This window comes from Parasteatoda tepidariorum, chromosome 3, assembly GCF_043381705.1.
Source record: "Parasteatoda tepidariorum isolate YZ-2023 chromosome 3, CAS_Ptep_4.0, whole genome shotgun sequence".
NCBI classification, from domain to species: Eukaryota; Metazoa; Arthropoda; class Arachnida; order Araneae; family Theridiidae; genus Parasteatoda; species Parasteatoda tepidariorum.
This window is the reverse complement of record NC_092206.1, coordinates 18,530,274-18,550,088: the sequence shown is the minus strand read 5'-3', so window position 1 is coordinate 18,550,088 and position 19,815 is coordinate 18,530,274. Positions and strand designations below refer to the sequence as shown.

At 31.0% G+C, this 19,815-nt stretch overlaps 1 protein-coding gene across 2 annotated transcripts in view; it reads left to right on the top strand.

The window, feature by feature from the left end:
- The window catches only part of LOC107457369 (solute carrier family 2, facilitated glucose transporter member 1), a 61,148-nt gene that overhangs the window by 32,184 nt on the left and 9,149 nt on the right, over positions 1-19,815 (top strand). For both annotated transcript variants that reach the window (XM_043045334.2, XM_016075523.3), the window contains exons 2-7: positions 7,726-7,824; positions 9,661-9,946; positions 13,545-13,715; positions 14,975-15,082; positions 16,833-16,921; positions 19,628-19,726. In XM_043045334.2, the coding sequence (XP_042901268.1) occupies positions 7,726-7,824; positions 9,661-9,946; positions 13,545-13,715; positions 14,975-15,082; positions 16,833-16,921; positions 19,628-19,726 (852 nt within the window). The remainder of the gene's footprint in view (positions 1-7,725; positions 7,825-9,660; positions 9,947-13,544; positions 13,716-14,974; positions 15,083-16,832; positions 16,922-19,627; positions 19,727-19,815) is intronic.

Sequence of the window (19,815 nt, the reverse complement as noted above, 5' to 3'; positions counted from 1 at the left end):
AATATTTTCGAAAAAAGTCTATTTTAAAAAGTTTGAAAAACCTACTTTCTTTACTACCTCATTTTGAATTTCACGATTACTTTTAAATACTTTGTCTAAAATGAAATATTTAAACATCTAATTCCAGTTGACAAAATTTTTTAATTAGTTTCTTTGTGAAAGTATTTATTCTAATAAGAACACTTTTTATTTAATTCAGCATAAACAATGAATGTTTTGTAAAAAGCTTTACGAACCATACACCAAAAATACTTTTGCACGAAGTTAAAGAATTAAATTTAAAAGCTTAAACGATTCGGTGCGACATTATCCAGCCGTACCGATTTTAAATATAACTTTAAAACAATTTTTTTTTCTGCTAAAATATCCGGGGAATAAAGGAATTTATTTCTATCTTCTGCCATTTTGTAAAATTAACGATTTCATCAGTTATTTCCTTGTTTTCGATTGTTTATTTAGGAAACCTTGACATTAAGCTTATTAAATAGAGCAGTTCGGTTCAGTAGCGTTTGAGAAATAACTTCCGCCAAAAATAAAACATATTTCTGAAGGAGAGGGGGAAACTAAAATTAAAAATAGTTCTTAATTACATTTAAAGCTTCTCGGGGAGGAATCGTTTGAAAATAATTGTGGTTCCAAAAGTGTTTTACTGTCTACATTCAATTGGATTTTATTTGCAGTTAAAATTGACAATGAATGAGTTAGATAAGAAAACCACAAAAACTGATTTTCCATTGAATGCTGATGAAATCCACCTTCATCATTGCTTAGTGTAAAAGTCAAAGACCACCGAAAAATTGATACAATGGAAAAGCTTATTAAACAAATGGCTAAATATCTCTTAAGTTTGTTTTTAATTAGCCACCTAGGGCAACCAGCTGATTCATTCTTTTCAGTATATTAGGGGTGGGAGAGGAACAAGAGTAATCAAAACTTTTTTTATTCCAAAAGTTTTCTGCTCCATTAGTATTGAGCTTTTGAGCAAAATGTTATTTTTAAAAAAATACAAATAGAGAATTTCCTATATTCTAACGTAAGGATATATATCAATCTTGGAAACATTATTAATCGTAATGTAATGACTTAATAATATTGAAAGACTTATTGAGTTTTCGCATGACTGCTATTTTTGTTAAGTTATTGTGCTAACTGTTATTATAAAACAATGTATTCTCGTAAAGTAACAATATTTAAATCAATATTTAGTTCGTAGTGCTAAAAACATTCTTCTACAGCACATTATTCCATAAATGGCGGAATTCGAAATTGTTTTTAATATAATATTTAAAATATTCTGTTTCTGAATAAAGGTTAATATAGTTTTAAAAACGTTGTAAACTTAATAATGAGTTATATTTTATGGTGTTATAACTTTTGTAGCCTGTTTCGTAATGATACTTGTTTGTAAAAAAAATTGAAAACTATATAAAAACTGTTTTTAAATTCTAGCTAGATTTGAATTTCGCCCCTGTTATTCATAAAAATGTTGCAAAGTAGAAGAATGAGATAACGGGAGAGCTTGCAGTTCAGGACTATTTAGAAGTGGAGCGTTGTAGAAAAGAACAATAAGTTTTAATCGCTGACTAATATGTTCATTCAGTTATTCCCTTGTAGTGTATTTTTTTTAAATCAGAATTGGCTATTCAGATAACATCTTAGGTCCTTTTTCTATTTTTTAAAGTCTTTAAACTTATGCCAAGAAGTCCATAATATTTCTCAGCTTCTTGAAGAATAAAATTGAGAAAATAAAAATTAAAGTATTCTACCTTTGGAATTGTCATTGAAATTTTGACTAAAAAGTGTACTTGCGCCAACAAGGCCACAGAGGGCAGTTACCCGATATATTATTTCATAAATATCTAAATAATGTGCATTTTATAAATAAATAAAAAATCAAAATATTTACTTAAAAACCTGCGTTTGCGATCAAATTGAAATCTTGAGGTTCCAAATGTATAATTATAATATATTTCATGAATATTAAGGTTTTTTTTATTCATAACTTTAAAAATTTTCTTGATAATAGATAACAGAAGTAGTTTTTAACAATTTTATATTGTTTCAATTTCTGACGAAATATTTATAAAAAACTATCTAGTAATTTCTAATAAGTCAATCTTATGTAATGTTTTCATATTTTTTTCTCATAAAAAACTAGCGTCTTAAGCATTTATAAGTAGAATCACAAAATATTTTTAATTTATTTTTTTTATTTATTTTTTTTTATTTTTTTTTAATTTACGTCGAGGTAAGTGACTTCGCCAAAACAAGCTTTTGAGGAGACGTGGTCTCTTTGGAGGACAAAGCTCTGACGTAAGAGACGAGCCCCCAGAAAGGCATTTCCAACTTCAATAAGTTTCTTATGAATAATGCAATCATTTATTTCCAGTTCTACTTATTAGAAAGTTTTATTTTAAATAAATTTTCCTTTGAGAAACCAGTTTCTCGATTTAAAACTGGTTAAGTTTGTTGATATATGTTCAATGAGAATTTTTATTTTTGTGGAATGTAAACTGTTTGTTTTCTAACTCCATTTTCTAATCTAAGGAAAGCAATTTTGAGAAATAAAAAGGTCATTAAATAAAACAAGTTGCTCTTTAAATTAGATCTATTTTCGTTTTATTTGCTATATGCCGGTATTTCAAGAATATCCAGAAAATGAGAGCTGCCTTATAGGATAAAATAATTTCAACTGTAAAAGAATTTCCTCAAATGCTTCTTAATATTACAATTAAAGTTTCTTTTTAGTTTTTTTTAAAGTCTTTTCAAATTTCAATATTTTTAAGAACTTAAACCAGTTTTAAGGAATTTCTGATGAAACCAGATAACTGTTACAACTGGTCAGATCGAAATCAGCTCTGGTCAAATTTATAGACATTTGAACTTGCGAATATCATAAATTTTATTTTCAGTCAATAACCGACCCAATTTTTGAGTTTACGTCTACCAATGAGCATCTCCGTAGCCTTCTAATTGTGAACCCAATCCAGAAGACAAGGGAACTAATGGAATAAGTATTGGAAGCATCATAAATTTGTGCTAAGCTTAACTCAATAAGTATAATTTTTATAAGAATCTGGGAAGTTTATAGTCACAATCGCTCAGGATATTGAGCACTCTTATCTTCTAAGTTGGGAGCCGAGCCAGGTTCGAATCTCAGCGTTGTCTGATCGATACGAATTCTACTCGTGCTGATCACAGGGTTAACACCGAATATCCTGAGTGGTAGACAGATCATTTATAAAAATCCTCTTGTTATCGGCTAACCACGGAATGTTTTCGTGTTTTTCCACTCAATGTAACGCAAATGCCGGTTAGTTCTATCAAAAAAAGTCCTCTACTAAAGCTAATTTATCCCAACGCTTGATCCAGGAGTCTTCTGGTTTGGATTAAATTTACAAGGCTGCTGAGTTGAACATTGATAGCTGTAAACTCAGAATTGTGTCGGCTGTTCAACGCCGGTAATACTATAAAATATCTTGAAAAAATGGTTAGCTTTTTTAATTTATCACTGCTGCAATCTAAATTTTTGAAGGAATCAACTTTAATAATAATTCAAAAGTCATATTAAAATCGTAATGATATCAGTAGTTTAACATTTTAACAGTTCCAAGTCATTTATTAGACTTCACCTGTTAGTCTAAACACGCTTGTAGCTTTCTATGCACCAAGATCTTATATGCATTTGTTCATATTTAGTCGACTATTCTAAAATGAAACAAACTAAATCATTTTAGAGAAAATAATTATGTATTTATGGGATTCTTTGTATTTTTATCGCTCCTCTTTCCGTTTAGGAAATGCAGTGTTTTTTTACGGAAGTTACTACTTTATAAGAAGAAAAGATAAATAACTGCAGTGTTTTTAATTTTTTGAAAGATTTTTCGTATCCAGATAAAAAAAATTAAATCACATTAACATAAAATTTTGTCAGTTATTTGCTTTTAATATTAAGTTTATAAAACCACATATTCAAATCTCCAATAAATTGTCACTTATCTTCCTGTAATTTTTTTAAAAATTTAACTAGATAATGTACACAGCTCTTTTTATTTAAAGAAAGAAATTCTATAGCCAGGAAATCGTTGTATCAGAGTATTATATTTTCGTTTTTCAGCTATATCATTTTATCGCAATCATTAAATACTTACATAAGTAATTAAGCCGATAACGTTCACCTTCTATTTTAGCCATGCTGAACAAACTCAAAAATTAAAGGTATTCGTAAAGCAAATATCAAGAAATAAATCTTGTCCGCGTTCAAAAACCTTGCACGGTTAGCTCGAATGCAAAGGAGAGGCTTAACTCACGCCCAGTCGACAATTGGAGATTTTTTTTCTTTATTAAAAGCCTATAGCTCTTTATTCGGGAGATTTGAATATCGGGAATAGCAAAATGTATAGTATGCTCGAATCCCCAATAACAGCATGCTTTCACAGATTATGTTTTATGAGTTGAAAATAACTTATCTGAAAAATTCTCCATTGCTTGTTTGTTGAAATTATGCATTTTCAGTCTTGTGAATTTCAACCGAAATAACTAAATTAAAATTTCAGATTATCACTAATAAAGAATATTTTCACCATTGGTAAAAAACTTATGTTAAATAAATAATCTGAAGAAACAAGCGGTATAAGATTGATTAAAAACTTCATTACCGTCAAAAATGTATGAAACTGAAATAATTCGATGTGTTTTAAGTGCTCAAAAACAAGCACCCATTTTCAAGACAATGAGAAGAAACTAGTGATTTAAAATATCGTAACATTTCGTTTTATATTTCAAATCACTTTCGTTTTTTCTCATTTACGCCTGACAAGTCTTATCTTTGGGCGCAGAAGCTACCTGTTGATTGTTATTTCCAGGTTGTATATTTTTGAAGCGAATGAAGTTTTTAATAAAGTAATAACTTACTCATGATTTGAGGCAATTAAATCTTATCTTTGACGCCCAGTGGCTGAGTGGTAGCGCTTCGTGCTCACGTGCACACCTGTGCAGACTTGTGACGTGCTCACGTCACATGTCCTGGGTTCGATCCTCGGGCGGGGCAAGGTTGACTCAGCCTTTCATCCCTTCAGTGGTTCTATAAATGAGTACCAAGCAATGAGTGCGTGGGAACTAAACACCGGGGGTACCACGTTCGGCTGACCACCTGACCGGAACATCTGCTCCTGCACCTCAGAGCCCAAGGTCAAGAAAACTGAGATGGGCACAGTAGGCCTTGGCCCTCTATGGGCTGTCGCGCCACTGAGTTTTCAAATCTATTCGTTATATCTCAGCAACTTTAAACTCAAAAGACAAAAAAAAAAGTTATGTAATCCGATAATATGTTCATCTAGCTTAAACGGGGAACTTCAGTTGAAACAATTTTTTTTTTTTTTTAAAATAGGGAGACCCTGTTAGTTTACGTTTGCGATGTGCGAGAGGGAAAACCACGAAAATTCTCTTGGTTATCTTAATGGCAATGTCTGTGTAAACTAGGAGCAGTTTCCCATAACGTCATCTTTCTTTAGTTTAACCTGCTTAAAATTTAAAATGCACTATATTGTATACAATCTTTAATTGTCAAAAAAGATACTTTTGCAAATTTTATTTATTATAACTCATGAATTGTTTTATTTACTGAAATATTTTTTTTTCACATGTAGGCAATTTAATGCTTCTTCCTTTCACATATAATAAAAGAATCGATCGAAAAAATACGTTTTGTACCAAAGTAAAAATATAGTTCTTAGTTGTTTGTGTTTGTTATAAAATTTTAGTTATGTATTTTATGTGCTCCCCAAGGGATATATAACCTAAATAACTATTCTTTCTATTCGGATACAAAGAGTTAAGAAAAATAAATCGATCGCCCTAGTTCTAAGATTTCCGACACTGATGCCTTTAAATTCCTTTGTCCCAGTTTTTCTTTCTTGGTTAAAGCAGGCGTGGAAAATTTGGGCCAATGAATAATCCGGCGACATTTCTGAAAAACATCTTGTTTTTGTTGGAGAGTGCATAAAAAATACCATCAGCGATCTTTTTAAACAGCGGTGGTATGTTTCATTTACAAAGAATTATAGTTAACTGGTTTAGATCTTAAAATAGCTGCAATTGAAAAATTTAACTAGTCCGAAATAATTAAATTTGCTCATGCCAAAAACATCAGGGAGTTAAAAAATGAGGATGTTTTCGTAACCCTAAAGACACTGTTAGTTTTATGACCTATATACCCCTTTAAATGATGGAGAAATCATAGAACAATATAACATAATATAATCATGTATGGCGTCTCGCTAATCATGTATATGATGTGCCATTTTTGGAAGAATGTTTTTCCGAATGGAAGTAAAAAAAAATATCTTGCATTCATTATTTTTATTGCAAAAGCATTATTCACTGGCAGAAGATGTTTTAAGTTTGAGATTTTGCAAAACAATTTGTGCAAATTTGAAATGCCTGAAATTGAAATTATTAGTTTCTATTAGTTATTAGTTTCTGTTTGGTGGGAAAATTGAAGGAATAAAATTTAAATTTACATGGAAAATTTTAATCAGCTTGTTGATTTTGTTGATTTTACTGTTAAACCAACTGTTTGTCAACTCCACTATGTAAACGTTTCGTGCAAAAATGTATATCATCAGCAATGTTTTGAGAACACCTAAATATTACTTTAATGATTGTTACTTTTACATAGTGTATTCAATATTGTAGAAGTTTTTATTGTTTAATTGCAATGCTTATGTAGTTAAACGTTAACAATTGCTACATTTAATTCATTATATTTATTTTGTTATTATGCAACACTAAAAATCGCAAGACTTCGAAGAGATAAAATTATCTAACGCGGGTCAAATAATTTTGTCTATTATCTATTATCTATTTAATCGTAAATAATTACACCTTACGTGCCTTTTTATTGTTTCGTCTTTAATATTTATGTTCTATGACAAACCGTTGAAATCAATCTTATGAGCATCGCATGCAATTTAAATAGTTAGTAAAAACAGTAAATAAGAATTAATCACTGCTTTAAAGCATATATTTTTTGGTGTATCAAATGACCATAGCTGCATGTATTTACCCTAGAGTTCCTGATATCTAACTTTTTCCCCTTTAAGCTTTTCAAAATACAGAGAAAGTCATATTAAAATTTTTTTAAAAATGATTTTATTTTTTTTGTTATTGATGCAGATGTGAACATTTAAATCTTAAAATTGTAAACTCCTAACTGTGGATCTCATTCTAAGGTTCTCTGCCAAAATTTCTCAGAAAAAAAATTAAAGTGACTTTTTTAAATTTTTCTTTACTACTTTGTTTTTAAAGTCACAAAACTTCAACTTTATTCATCTTAAGCACTGAATATTCAAGATTAAGTGTGAATACTTTTAATAGTATTGCTTAAGTCTTTTATTATATCTATTCATTTTTTTACATGATTTTGACTTTATCGTATTACCCTAGTTTATCTCAGTTAGGGAAATAACACTTTTGCTACATTTTACGTTAATTTCAATGCTAAACGGTTCACAAAATTGAACTATCTTAAATTTGGGTTTTGTCTTAAAAAATTTAAAAAAAAGAATCCCGGGTCGAAAAATTTTTTAAATTTTTTATTTTCTATTTAACTTTTTTCTTTGATAAAAATTTGTGTACAATTCTTTTGTACCATCCGATTTACAAGAATTTCAAAAGAAAATTTAAATTTTTGCATCAATTAAGAATTTAAAATATCTATTTTAGGGTTTAACTGGTCACTTAGTTTTTGCAATTGCTGCAGCAGCTCTTGGCTCATCATTCCAGCATGGTTACAATACAGGAGTGGTTAATGCACCACAAACAGTAAGTAGATTTTACTTTTAAGTATTTATATATAATATTTATATTAGAGAATACATCACTTCAGCGCGCAAGACGTGTATTGTTAATGATTAGATGAAGTAGCATGAAGTCCTAAAGCTGTCGCTCCACACATGCCTAGTATTTTTCTTCACTGGATAAGAAATAAAGACCTCACGGTTCACAGTCAGAAGAATTGTTTTTCATCAAATAATATTTCAATACCTTTTGTTCCAAAGAAAGGTTAGAAAAATAAGCTTAATTGGCTTGCACGGACTTAAACACGCTACCCAAACAACAAAAATATATTGTTAAACTTATGTTCTATTTCTGTTGAATTGAATCCTTTGCCTGAATTTCTCCCTTTTCGAAATATTATCCCTGCGTTTTAAAACATTAAAATTTTATTTTTGATTTTATTAGTTTGTGTTTATTTCTAATAAATGTTAGATCCAGCAAAAATTTTTGTCAGTGTTGAATTAATCAGTTTTAAAATACGTAATTTATTTTGCATAATTAATATGAGTTTCATAGTTCAGTTGCTCACTGTAGTTCATAAATCACTTAATGTATTAATCCATGTGGTAAATGTAGCACGCCATTTTATTTGCAACCCTCTTAAGCCAGATTTTGGCATTAATTCTGATATATGAAGCTCTACTTAAGAGTTGATTTTTAAGAATAATGTTGATATGGTTATTCCTACCATATTAATCTATTATAATGATGTCCCAATGGATGATGTAAGAAATAACTCATTCTTAACACAATGACTTCCATCAGCAGGACAGCGTAATACTGGCCAGATCAGTACTAACAAGTCTTTTATGTCTGGCTCGATCCGACAGCAAGTTTGTCCATCTTTTGATGTCTATGGTTTTAAGATCTTTTTTCCAAAGAATCAATCCATCAGGTGTTTAGTTTTTTCCCTTTTTCGGTTACCAGCAAACTTTCTAAAAGTCAGCTTCTTAACTCGGTCACCATCACAAGACAATAACATATAAATAAAAAAATACAGAACAAAACAGATATTCTTTGAGGACATCATCAGCGTAATGTTTTGAGAATGAGCACTCGAAACATATTGATCGTTTGGGAAACAAATGAAGTTTATATTCGCAAGTACAGCTCTTTTTAGATTCGTTATAAACTTAGTTAGCTGAAGAATCTCATGACATTTGCATACATTTATGCATCATTTCTACTTTGTTGAACTCATAATACAGTAAAAGAACTCATTAAACAGTTTACCAAAGCCAATTGAGTACGCTGAAAACAATTAAAAGAAAGAGCGTTCTTTTTAAAAAAAATGTAGAACAAAATGAGTAACACCTATAAGCAAATAAGGTACAGGTGATAGCTAAGCGGATACCTCTGCCACGCATGGTTTAGCCTGAGACGCAAGGCAGTGGCGGTGTGATTGCGTTTGTGTAATAGTGGTACCTCATTTACCCACTGAAACTTGTAGCCTAAGGACGTTTGGGAACATCGTAGCCTAAGGACGTTTGGGAACATCGTAGCCTAAAGACGTTTGGGAACATCGTAGCTTTTCCCGTTCCATGTTCTTTTTTAAAATGTCTTTGTTTACCCGTCATTAGTATAGCCAGTTGTCATCGTCTAGACTAGACGATGGTAAATGGTTGAACAACTCGAGACGGGTCAAGTGTATACGCTATGGTCAGCCAGATGTATTTCAAACTACCAGGTTTATTCATACTATTGCAACTTGTACTTTTTGAGGGCCCTACGCAACTAATCTGAGATGATTTCTCATAAAACTTTTCAGTAGATATACGTTATAAGTGTTGAATACTAAGCTAGATTTTTCCCTCCAAATAGCTTATACAGAAATTCATAAACCAGACATATTATGAGAAACACAATGAAGTGCCGAGCGAAAGTACAGTTGTCCTCATCTTCTCCATCATGGTGTCAATATTTTGCCTTGGTGGAATGGTTGGGGCCCTGGGCACCGCCTACCTCGCCGAAAAGTTTGGACGAAAGGGTGGTCTTTTGATGAACAATGTTTTCGTCTTCGTCGCTGCCGCCCTCTGTGGATTCTGCAAATTAGCCAATTCCTACGAAATGATGATCATTGGTAGATTCGTCATTGGACTTAATTCTGGTAAGCTTAAGATCTTTTATAAATAACTCTATCTTCCAGCTTTAAGCATTTCCTAATGTTACCAGTTGTCCATTGAAATCAGGGAATTATTTTAAATGGTGGAAGAACTTTTGTTACTCGCATGGAACAGAAGCTCTTTCATCAAATAATTTAAATCTTCAATAATAAAATAATTTCATCAAATAATTTAATGGCTTCTCAGTTGCTTTTATTGATAATTTATCTGCCGATTAAACTTGTCTCAAAATAATAGTTAATATTGATAATAAAATAAAATATAACAAAATGCCTCTAAGTAAAAAAAAAATTAACTTTAACTCTCTGGAAGTGAGATGCTAATTTTGGCATTCAAATCTCAGAGTTCTGAATTTCATTAAATTTCTTCTATTCGAACCTATTCGAATCTTTTAATATTTTCAATATTTTATATTTTTATGAATCGTCAGATATTGTACTTGTTGACATTCTCTTTTTACTATTCGCAGTAGAATTTCAGAATAATAAAGGAATATTTTACAAACTAAATGCCTAATATCGGTCCGCTCCTGCAAATAATGTCTTTCTCCCGATTTCCTCACTAGAGATTCGACAAATTTCGAAAACGTTTTTCCTTTGTTTTTTCTCCCTTCTTTCCCCTCCTGTATAAATTAAGAAACTTGTATTTGGCTGGTAAAATCACGCTTGCCTCATAAATTGGGTACTTGCACTTCAAGACGATCGCGTATACCCACACATGTGACCTCTGACGTCAGCGGAATCTGATCGTTTATAAGCAAAATGGTGAGTTAAAGTTGTGCTAAGTTTCCCCACATAATCTCGAATGTTAATTAACGCGGAGTTAAGTAATTACATCGCCGTATCGCACATCGAATTTATTGAAATATAATTCTTTCTAATCTCTGTCTTTTACTTAACTTAGATTTTTATTTGTTTATGCATTTTATGCGCACCTGGCAACTTCGATTTATAATTAGTTTGTTAATGTTCTACATGGCTTCGTGCCTGGCTTTGTGTTAAGTAAGAAATATATAGTGAAAGAATTGGAATAGTAAGAATATAGAATGTGTCACTAAGAGGCTTGGTTTACTCGAAGTAGAACACAAAAAAACAATTGCTGGCGTAAACAAATACCAAGTTTCAACAACCAATCAAGATAGAGATATCCACATTACGTCACTTTCAGTTTTCCCGTTAATGCATTCTTGTAACTATTTTTCCCTATATGGTGTAAAAAATAAAATCTTTGATAATGACACTATTAGTTAAGCCGAATGGCGTTAATAGCTTTAAAAAGCGTCATAGAATGCCTTATGTTTCTGGACAATTTAAAATTTTAATTTATTTTAAGATACAAATTATTCTAGTTGCTAAAATCTGTGTACGACTTATGATAGAAAAAATAGCATTCGTCTTAAACAAATCTCATTTTTAAATTTTCTGAGATAGATAGCAATCTGTGACGCTTTCTGAAGCCAAATTTTCACTTAAACATTCGGCTCAACAAGTTACAAGGTAAAATAAATGTGTCGCCGTCAGATTTCTTTTCCCCATAAAAAAAAACGTTACAAGACAGTTATAATTTATGAAACACACGAGACTTTGCCAACTTCTGGATGTTTTAACAGATTGCTTGTATTGTATTCATGGTCATGCCTTCAAAAATTGTTTGGACACATTTTTATACCTCGCTTTTTTTCGATTAACTCTACGTAGCACTAATGAATAATTTCTCGTGTTATGTCATAGTTGAAAGATTATTTTGGAATAATGCCATCGACAAAAAGCTTTGTCTTACAGTTCTTCCAGATCTATGTTTGATGGAATTGATATTCAGAACAAATATTTCATGATATAAACATACGCTTGTAATACCTCGTGACAGAAACGCGGAGACATGGAGACATTGTCACAGAACGTTACAGGGTCCTTGCAGAAAGATTTTTCCTTAGGGAAATAATTTTTTTTTCCTTTCTGCATAAATTTTTGAAGGATTTTTTTTCTCTGGAGAATTATATTGAAGAGATGTCTTTCTCGCTCTTCGGAGGAAATAGAAATGCTCGTGAATTTCTATACTCATTGAAAAAAAAATGATAATGGTAGGCTTCAGCTAAAATTTTAAATAAGATGATAAAAAAATTGAAAATCACGAAAGTTCAGAGGATCGTTCGCTCTAGAAATCATGTTCCTTCTTGCATTTTTTAAAAATAAAAATATATTATGCATATCAAAAAATATGACAAATTCAGATTTGCTGAAAACTAATTAATCAATACGGTACATTTGTCCCTCTTTTTTGTTAAATTTGATTGGAATGTAATTGGTTCAATATTTTTTAATATATAATTAATATTTTTTAATATAAATAAAAATTCTAAACCACGCATTTGAAACTTCACTTTAACGTCCTTTACAACTCGTGCCTATTAAATCACAAATAATCTGTAGTGTTTTGATAATTTTTTCCGGCAATTATTGCGGCGAATTTTTTTTTCTTTTAAAATCCCGATGTCTTTTATAGCTCAGTTATTAGTATCAATATTCTCGTGTTTTTTTATGTCTAAATTATCGATATTATTACAGCATGTGAAGTTCGAATCTGGGATTCTAGAAATCACTCTTTGAAATACTCGGTTTGCTCCAATATCATCGTTAATCCGTGCGTCGTTTTAATCGTGGTTTCGACAATTATTGCTTTAAGTTTTCAGATTATTTATTCACATAGAGCAAAAGAGGCTAGTGTATTGACAGGTCATGCAATTTAATAGCTAACTGATTTTCTCAACAGTTATCTAGTTTTAAGTTCATTCATAAAGAACTTGAATTTAGTTAGCTGTGGTTCGCTTAGCTCTGAATCCAAATAATTGATCATTAGAATTAACGTAACATCCATACCTAACTTATCAACGGATGTAATGCGAGATTTGATTTATACAAATTTCATATTTTTATTTAAATTCTTTTTTGATATTTAAGAACATATTCCAATGTTGCATGATCTGGTCTCACAAAAATGCGCAAAAAATTGCAAAGAATAAGGCATTGATTTTCATAATTTTCATCCAGGTGGAAAAATGTCGCCAAATTGGCAGTTTTTAAATTTTTTTACTGACTTTTAAAATATTTAAGTTATTTGTCCGTTCTAAAGCTCAGATAATTCTTCCCGGTAAGATGATATATATAGTTTAAAATTATAACCTTGCTTTAAGTGTAAGGCACTTAAACTGTGACTTTGTTTTGTTTGGCGTAAGAGCTTCAAAAAACAATGTTAAAAGAAAATTACTCTATTAGTTTTAGTTTCTAGTTCTTACGATCAAAGATTTATCTTTCTTTGGCATAGTATCTTTTGATAAAATTATTTCAACTTTACTACTTTTAACACATTTAATGAAAGTAGACCATAAAATAGTGGTTTGATATTCAAACTTCCATTACTTATTTTGCTTGAAATAGAAATTTTCAACAGAATAGAAAGCTTTTGCCAAATATTCGATTTCCAACGATTTGAATAACGTTTTAACTTTAGCTTTTCAGTAAGATTTTGAAATTAAATTATGCCCTTATATAATTCTTAATAAACTGCATTTATTCATTTTTGTAGGTTTGAGTGCTGGCTTAGCTCCTATGTACCTAACAGAAATTTCTCCCATTCATTTGAGAGGGGCCGTGGGTACGATCTATCAGCTGATTATAACGACAACTATTCTTATATCTCAAATTTTAGGACTGCCTGAGCTCCTAGGTACTGAAGAAAGGTGGCCTTATCTCTTTGGTAAGCATAAGTACCTATATTAGTAAATCGCTATTCATTAAATATTCTTCTAGTAAGGAAAATTTTGCTTAGTTATAAAAAAAATTGTATTTTTCAATTATATAAAATTCAAACAAAAAAAAATTCTTTCAGAAAATGAGCATTTTTGTACCGGAAGTCATAAAAAAATGGAAGAACAATGATGTAGATCGAAAGATTTGGTTTGGGAAACCAGATACCTTTTTAAGAAATCAGGATTTTATTTTCACTCAATTTCAAAGTTAGTAACAACGTCTTCCGACAGATGGAGTAACAATAAGTAAAATTATAAAACAATACATTTTTTAATATTCATCACAATATTTGCTCATGCGTCTGTTAAATTTATCCTCCAATTGCTTCGGGATGTAGAAGCCTATTATGCTGACTTGAAGATATTGTTTCACAGTTTTTATCAGAAGCTCCATATCTTGCAACTAATTTTGAAACTTAGAATTAGCTTTAATTTCCCGATCAGAGCGCAACAAGCCTTGCATTTTTCACTCATTTCATTTCATTTTTCTCTGATTTCCCTGATCAAATCATTTATATTTTTGGTCGGACACTTGTTTCGAAACCTATTATGTAGCCTTGTAATGTCTGTAGCCTTGCAATTTTGAACCCAATCAAGTAGTGAGAGAAAAATTTGTCTTCGTAGAACACTTTTTGATGGAACTAACCCGCATTTGCGTTATATAGAAAGTGACGGCAAAGTGACTCTAAACCATGATCTTTCTACCGCTGAGGATATTTTTACGTCAGAACTTTGGTCGGTGCGAACCGGGTGCGGAATTAGTATCGACTAGCCATTGCTGGAATTCGTACCCGGATCACTTCATCTTAAAAAAATCTCAATAAAAATAGTTAAGATAACGAAAATAGTTTTCAACGGCGACTTTTTGAATATTTCCCCCAAAAACATGGAAAATCGCATGAAAGTACTCAGTGAATCTGCTAAAAAAATTTAGGTTCATGAGTTATTGCTACACATGTCGTGTAACGAACTTGAAAGAAAACTTCTTTTTTAAATTTTTTTTAAAACAATTTGTAATTCTAGGAACTATAATCATGTTCTTGTTATAAATTTGTAAAATGTGTTGCACCATTTGAAAATACTTTTCTTCATCACAAAAAAGAGTAATTTCAAAATCTAATTTCGACAACTTCTTCACTATCGAATTTATACAAATGAAAATGTATTTTTTATCAGTATTGATTTTTGATTTCCGCTCCTATTCTAGGTTTAATAATTATCCCAGCAATATTTATGCTGATTACTCTTCCACTTTGTCCAGAGTCTCCAAAATTTATTTTGATCAATAAAGGAAAGGATGTCGCTGCCCAAAAAGGTAACCGTAGTATTTATCTAATCTAAGAACATAGCACTAAATTGAATATAAAGTTTTAAAATTCTCCATAAATTTGAAATTTCCCTTTTCCTTCCTCTCTTTTCCCTCTTTATCTCCTGATTAATATGAAAACCCTGTCGATACCTGATTAGTTTATTAATCCATGAGCATACATGGGATTACATACTTTTGATAACTTGAAATAAAACCTAAATTAAATTGCTAAAAAAATAGCATATTATTTTAAAAAAATCTACTTGGTAGCGTATAAAAGAAAGTTTTGAAAAATAAAAAAAAATATAATTAACTAGTGGGCTGTGCCCCCTGCTCGCTAACGCTCGCCAACCCCCGAAAATTTCTACGCAATCTTATATGGTTTGCTTAGCAAACCAAGCTCGCTTTGCTCACTACTAACTTAGGTACATTGCAAATACACAAAATTCTACCATCATTCAAATCCATATAACAGCTTTTTTTTAAAAAAAAAATTACCTCTTTTTAGTAAATACTAAGTCATTAAAATAAATTTAAATTCACATAAATAACATGTAATTCGTTAAACCTTTTAAAAATGTGCTATAGTATAAAATCGTAAAGCGTAACACCATGGCTGAGACTCATTTTTCAATGAATCACTAATAACAATAATAAAACAAATAAATTCGTGATATAAATCAAAAATCGTCAAATTCGAAATATATAAATTCGTGAAACAAAGCGCTTTCGACAAAGTACTAAAATAGAGATCTATCGACAAAGACTACTCACTTCTGCCTAGCTTAATAGTATGAGATTGCCGCAGCTAATAGGGTGAATTTCGGGAGAGATCACATTTGGTGAGAATGCACTCTCTGGTTATTTCAGTTTCCGTTTTTGAAAGCGCTATATATTGAGCCACCTCAACTAGATTTGGCATGTGACATTTTCAGCGGCAATCATTGGTCGATTTTCTAGCGTTGCCATTTGGGGAGTTGTAATGAGACGTTTTTTTTGTCGCCGTGTAAGAGAAATATATATAGAGATTCATTCAGCTTTATTCAATTTTATTTTACCTTTATTTACTGTAGCATGATCACGATCACACACCAATCTTGTGCCTTATCGCAGAATATTTCAACGTATTCTTCATACTTTTTATTTTGTATTTGAATAGGTCTAAATTAGTGGAAAATATTTTATTTAGCTTTATGATAATTTATAAATATGAAATACAGTACGGTGTTTTTTTTTTCTGCGTTGAAAATAAAATCTTCTAAACAATAATTTTTCAAACTTTCAGTTACTTATATTTAAGAGAAAGTTATTCATCATTGAAATTTCTTTTTTTCAAAATCAAGTATTGATAAATTTTTGAATATGAATGAAAACGAAATTTCTAACTACTTATTGTAGTTTTTATATTTTAGTTCTAATACATTTCCGGTTATTTAATAGATATTTTTTTGTTTCTATTGCTGTTTTTCATAATAAAAAATACCAAAATATATTTTTGTTTGTAATTAGAACGGCAGAAAAAATATATATAAAAGGGACACAGGTATCCAACTACTTATCATTCCGAAAAAACTCGGACTTAGCGAAAATTGCCAGTATGATTTATTTTACCTCGCTTCTACTCGACGAAATAAAATATTCTGCTCAAATTGACAGTATGCTCTCGTTATATAACTTTTGATGCTTTATTTTACATAAAAAAGGACTTAATTTATGAGATATTTTAAGTTCTCTAGAATCATTATTTTTTTTACAGCTCTTACCTGGCTTCGAGGCACTAATGATGTTCATTATGAAATGGACGAAATGAGAGCAGAATTTGAAGAAATGAAACTGGTACCCAAAGTAGGCATCCAATACGCATTTAAATACATTAATTTTGTAATGTTAAAACTTAATAATGTTAAAGTTTTAGGAAGGATACTCACTGATGAGGCAAGCGGTTAAGCAAGAGGCATACGAGAGGCAGATTCCCATACTTTAACAATAATATGCGCACATCGCCTCTGCGCAACCTAACGCAAAAGTATAGAAATTCGCCTCCTGTCTCCATTCTTACTGCTTTCCTCCTTAGTGTGTGGCCTACCTAAGAGAAATGTTAAATAATTTTTATGAAATTAAGCACATTAAGGCACAGTGGCGCTCACGTTCTTAAGGACAGCGTTTTCAAAATAAATGCGTCATTATATTGGATCATTATATTATGTTTCGATCAAGATATCTATAATGACGAATTCTACCTTAGTTGAACTTCAATCCTCATATAATTCATTCATGTTCACAAGTGTTTCATAAAAGTTAATTAACGAAAAATATTTTGTTAAGTTTCTTATACTTAAGGACAGTTTGTCTAATCATGAGTTATTGAATGATTACAATCAATTTATCGATCAATGTAAGTGTAATTTACTACATTATCTTTGCTTGAGGCTTTAAAACATTATATTAATATTTTTTAAATTTTTTTAGTACAAAATTTAACATTATTATGAGTAAAGATAAAAATGTTAGCAATGAACAGAGATGTTGAATAGATATTCTGAGAAAAAAAGGTTTAAGCATTGGAGAAATTGGTAGGCGGTTAAAATTATCAAAAACAGCAGTTTTCCAAGCATTGAAATCTATTCTAGTGACCAAAAGTATTGAAAAAGCATCCCAAAAATCACGTCCACGCAAAACTACCGAACGAGAAAATCGAATTTTTCATCGAATTTCTGAAGCTGATCGTCACAAAACCGCCCCGGACATCAGAAAAGAATTCGCTAAATTAACAGGCAAGCACGTAATCAATAATACCATCAAACGGCGTTTAAATCAGTTTCGGCTTATAGGTCGCCTATGTAGGAAAAAACCGTTGATGTCAAAGAAGAATATAGCAGCTCGATTAGCTTTTGCAAAAAGACACAGAAACTGGACATCGGCTGACTGGAATCGAGTTATATTTACAGACGAATCGAAGTTCAACAGAATGGGCTCAGATGGCAAAAGTTATGTGAGGCGTCGAGTCGGTGAAGAATTTAATGTACGGTGTACAAAATCAACTGTAAAAGGTGGAGGCGGCTCGGTGATGGTGTGGGGTGCCATGACACGTTCACGATGTGGTCCAATTCACAAAATCGAAGGCATCATGGATCAGCATGTGTATGTGGACATTATCAAGACTGTTTTTCTGCCTTATTACAGGAAACTTCGCTCAAGAAAACCAATCATGCAAGCCGATAATGATCCAAAGCACTCGAGCAAAACTGCGAAGGCCTTCTTATCAAGCAAGAAAATTGTGGTTTTGCAGTGGCCTTCCCAATCACCAGATCTCAACCCGATCAAGATGATGTGGATAGATGTGGATAAATATGTGAAACAGCGAAAACCAAAAAAATTTAGGTGATTTATGGAAATGTGTCCAAGAAGGCTGGGCAGCTATACCTCCTGAACCATGTTAAAGATTAGTAGATTCGATGCTTCGTAGATGTGAAGCAGTAATTGCCCCAAAAGGCTTACCGAGTAAATACTAGCTCAAAATCTTTATTTTTTGTTACATGTTTTACTTTGTTATTAATTTTACTAACGATTAAGAAACATTTATTTTGCTGTCCTTAAGTATGCGGAATGCATATTTTTTCTAAAATGTTACATAATTTAAGTATAACAGTTAGATAAATGATTTTCATTGTGAAAATATATTAAAAATAAGTTATTTGTTCCAATACATAATTATCAATTCAATAAACTTATGCGTGAACATTAAGTTTTGGATTTTACTTTTCATAAAGACATGTCCTTTTAAATACGTGAGCGCCACTGTAAGTTACATATTGTTCAATAACAATAATAGCCAAAATTCAAAATCTTACCGGTAGGGATACCTTGATTTTGATACACCAACTTTCATCTAATCCAGAGATGTTCTGATAATCTTTTTATGTTTATTTTTTCTGTTAGGTTAGATTTAAAACAGCAGTTGATCTTATTTTTCTTGAACTTAGCTAGCTTACATAATATTATTTAGTTTGGTAGAATATAACAGATTTCGGCTGTTATGTTATTATAAACTCTACATTCAAACCAGCTATATCCAACTTAGCTTATAGCAGGCATATTGATGCGGACAAAGGTAAATGAAATTTAAACCTCCCTATTAATTCTTATTTATCCTTTTAATCGTATTTTTTGTAAAAGATATCTTGATGGTAGAAATTAAGTGCTTCAGAGGACAAATGTGGTTGCAATTTTTTTCCACTATGTAGTTTTTATACTGCAAAATGCCTTTGTGCAAATTTTTAAAAGTTATATAATTTTTAGCATTTAAAAGTGTTTATACGAAAAAGTTTCTTATTCTATATTGCTGTAGTCTACCGTCATAAAAAATATAGGGATTCAACCCGGATAACTAGGAATTTTAAGCTGAGCTTCAGCTATCAGCAATGTTTCTTGCAAAAGATATAAATGTAATATTGTTGTATGCTTCTTAACACTAAGAGATAATATCCTTTAGCAAATTCTTGATTTGTTGACATACTTGACTAGATCTAACGCTTGGATTTTTTTTTTCAGGTGACCTTAAAAGAAATGTACACAAATCCGATACTGAGGAAACCTCTCATTATTGCAGTTGTTGTTATGCTGTCTCAGCAACTTTCAGGAATCAATGCGGTATGAAACTAATTTTGAGTGTTACACTAATAGTACTTATGTAAATATGCATTAGGTATGGCTTTCGATAAGCATTACATATGCTTTAT